This window comes from Ischnura elegans, chromosome 11, assembly GCF_921293095.1.
Source record: "Ischnura elegans chromosome 11, ioIscEleg1.1, whole genome shotgun sequence".
NCBI lineage: Eukaryota > Metazoa > Arthropoda > Insecta > Odonata > Coenagrionidae > Ischnura > Ischnura elegans.
Genome location: NC_060256.1, coordinates 69,297,556 through 69,301,071, shown reverse-complemented (window position 1 = coordinate 69,301,071; position 3,516 = coordinate 69,297,556). Strand labels below are relative to the sequence as shown.

Below are 3,516 nucleotides of genomic sequence, written 5' to 3'. Positions count from 1 at the left end.
TTTTGATTGTTAGTTACTCGGTCATCCGTGGAGCTAGTAACCTGCGGCAAACACTACTTTGTTGAGAAAAATATGATCTACATGTTAGTGGCTTAACACGCGGCTGTCGCGACTTTCCCGGGCACTGGGAGAGGTGGGGAAAGAGTGAGGAGCATACTTAGAAGTCAGTTGCCCACCGAGCTTTTTGGAAGGAGGAACGTACGCGCTTGCCTATACTGTGCCTCTTTGTGCTTCTAGTGACTTTATTAACTAAGTGTGTTGATTTGCGTGGTTATTCTTGTTATTTTCGACGATGGCGCTCTCTCCGAGGGAGATTGAAAGACTTGTAAACGACGGTAGTTTCGTTCTAGAAGGGGATTCCGAAAGTGAATTGGAATTAGATGATGACGAATCGTCGGATAGGGATTTTGAACAGAACGAAGATGATGAAGTGGATGAAAGTGATCAAGAGGATGAAGACAACCCACAACCAATTGCGGCCGGTACGTGGAGGGGCATCCTCAATACAAATGAGGAACCGGACAAAATTCCCTTTCAACCTCAACGTGTTGGGTTTACTGCGCGTGTTGGAGCATGTAAAGAGGCAAAGGATTTTTTTGAACTTTTTTTTGATAACAGTTTATTAGTTACAATAGTGGAAGAAACAAATCGCTATGCCAACGAAATAATTCAAAAGGCAGCTCCAATCGGTAGACATTCGCAGTGGTACGGGTGGATTGACGTAACAATCCAAGAGCTGAAAGTATTTTTTGCGGTCATTATGAACATGTCCCTAAACGAAAAACCTACCATCGATCACTACTTCAACCAGGAGGGTCTGTACAAACAGGAGTTTTTCACGGCCATGTTTACCCGACGCAGGTTTTATCAGATTTATCGCTCTTTTCACTTGGCACCACCCCTTCCTCCCCGTGACCGTTCTTTGAAAACGAGAGGACATAAGGTCCAGAATATAGTGGATCATGTTGACCGGAAATTTCGGGAAATGTTCTCACCCAAAGAGGACATTTCCATAGACGAATCTACTATCGGCTTCAAGGGAAGGATTATATTCAAGATGTATAACCCTCAGAAGCCAACAAAGTGGGGGATCCGCGTCTATACTGTCGCAGATTCTGCAACGGGATACATCGTGGGGTTCGTGCCGTACTTTGGCAAACCGACAACTGATAGCCTGGTTCGACCAGAATTGCCTTTCACCTCCCGGATTGTTCTACATTTGATGCAAAAACTTCAGTCTGATTGCGGGGCGAAGGGGCGCCACGTCTTCACTGATCGCTTTTACACAAGTCCGAACCTCGCTAGCGAATTGCTGCTAATATCAACGCACACTACGGGAACTGTGATGGCTAACCGACAAAATCTTCCTCCTGAGGTAAGCTTACTTTTGCAAATTATTGTCAATTTTTATTGGACATATGTAATGAAAAGAATCCTATTCTATCAGGTGAAAGGAAAGCAAACCAAGAAACTCAAGAAGGGTGAAATCCTGGCTTTCAAGAAAAACAACAACGTTGTCATTGCCTGGAAAGACAAACGGGTGGTTCTACTTCTCAGCACGTATCACGGCGCCGCTACAGCGCAATCGATGCGCTATAAAGCAGATGGCACGACCGAAGAAGTCACTAAGCCGGTTGCTGTGCTAAACTACACGGCAAAAATGGGGGGAGTCGATCGCGCTGATCATTACTGCGCTTCGTATAATTTTTCGCGCAAGTCAAAGAAATGGTGGCATAAGGTATTCTTCTGGATCCTGGAAGTCAGTATTGTAAACGCATACCTACTCTTCAATCTCGTCCAGGAGAACAAAATGGCGACCCCGGTAAACGATATTTTTTCAAATTATTGAAATTGTTATTTCATGTGTAAGCTATAAAGCAAATTTTACTAATAAATAAATATTTATTTCTGTGCAGATATCGCACCTCAAATTTCGAGAACAGCTGATGAAGCAGCTGATCGGTGATTGGCGGACTCCGGTCACTAAGAAACGCCCCAGGTCCTCAGAAGGGGACATTAACAGAATGGATGGGCTTTTCCATAAGCTAGGAAGAGGAAAACCCCGGGATTGCGCTGTTTGCAGCGATAGAAATAAGCCAGGAGGCAGGAAGCAGTCGGGCATCTTCTGCGCGACGTGCCCGTCAAATCCAGCGCTCTGTCCTGGAGATTGTTATAATGTATATCACACACTATCAAAATACCGTAAAAATATATAAAATCAAGGTTTCGAAAAAAATATGTTCCGTGTAGTCTTTTATTTAATATAAAAGGCCATTTGTACGTTTTTAGTCCCTTAGATCAATGGACACACATGCAAAAGTAGGTGTGCCAAATTGTTTCAAAATGTGCCATTGTCATTAAAAGTCTCATTATGCCTTGATTTGGTTTTATTGCTCTAAAATCTAAACCTCTCGCTACAGAACAAAATCAAGCATACCATTTGAAAGGTAATACATAGCCAAATAAAACTGTAGATACGATAGTTTATTTCCGTAAACTTTGTAGCGACAAAAATGCGCATGAATCACAAAAAAACAAACAAAAAAACTAAAAAGCTAAAAAATATTTTTCTTTGACCCGAAAAAAAATATATTTTAACTAATAACATACAACGATTATTATATCAGGGCAAAAGCCCTGAGTCAAAGGATTATTTTGATACATAAATCATTATTCTAAATTTTAATTTAGCCGAGCTAGCTACGAAAAAGTGAGCGCAAGTACCTCACCACTGAGCTAACCCACATCAGCTATGCGCCACTACTGCAGAGAAAAGCGCGTCAGGCGCGGACGCGAAAGGGTTAAGTGTTAGGCTTTGGGAGTGTAAAACTATCCCTTTGAAATTGTCACTCAGTATCAAAAGGTATTCAGGAATGAGTAAATTTGAAAAATTCGTGGAAAAGCCCAGTTCTCTAACTTCTCTCCTATGAACGACTTGTAATGTGTTGCAGTTGGGTTTTTATTTTCTCGCATTTGAGTGTAAACAAGTTGTTGGCGTGGGGAATAAGTTTGGGAAACTTTATCGCATAAACTGAGTGTGGTTGAATATTTTTTTTCTTCCAGGACTTTGTACATTCAAAATTCCTTCTCTTCTCGCTCCAAATTCACGTTATTTAGAAGCGTAACCCATGGAATGGCTACGCTAAGGGCTGATTTTATCTAAGCTACATATCCAGAATATTATCTTATTTGTAGTCATATTATGAATCAAGTCTAATTTCAATGTAAGCATTCTTATCGACTAAAGTACAGGTGAACTACAGAGAACCTGCGGTTGTGGTGGTTTATGAAATAGGTGTTTTGCTGTGGGAGATAACAACTTTTTAGGAATAGTGAAGAAGCATGGAAGGAGGTCACGTTTCTGAAGTCACGTAGAAGGTCGCGACATTTTAACCCTTCCAATTCTGTGCCTTGAAAACTTGTATGAGTGGCGAATGAATGTTTGAGGTATCTCAGGTAAGTACCCCATTTATAATTCAAAACTATACGTTGTCTTTTATTATTTCCTGTGAGTCA

The 3,516-nt window shown here is 41.3% G+C and overlaps 1 protein-coding gene across 1 annotated transcript; it reads left to right on the top strand.

Annotated features, from left to right (window-relative positions):
- The first annotated feature begins 832 nt into the window (after positions 1–832).
- LOC124168046 (piggyBac transposable element-derived protein 4-like) lies at positions 833–2,799 on the top strand. The gene is made up of 2 exons (XM_046546145.1): positions 833–1,822; positions 1,917–2,799. Exons 1-2 carry the CDS (start codon positions 845–847, stop codon positions 2,214–2,216), a joined length of 1,278 nt encoding a protein of 425 aa, XP_046402101.1. The 5' UTR covers positions 833–844; the 3' UTR covers positions 2,217–2,799.
- The last annotated feature ends 717 nt before the right edge of the window (positions 2,800–3,516 follow it).

Excerpts from the sequence above, each read along its gene's own strand:
- LOC124168046 (XM_046546145.1), top strand. The coding sequence starts at position 845 with ATGTTTACCCGACGCAGGTTTTATCAGATTTATCGCTCTTTTCACTTG. Across the intron at positions 1,823-1,916 it reads AGAACAAAATGGCGACCCCG|ATATCGCACCTCAAATTTCG; the intron begins GTAAACGATATT and ends ATTTCTGTGCAG.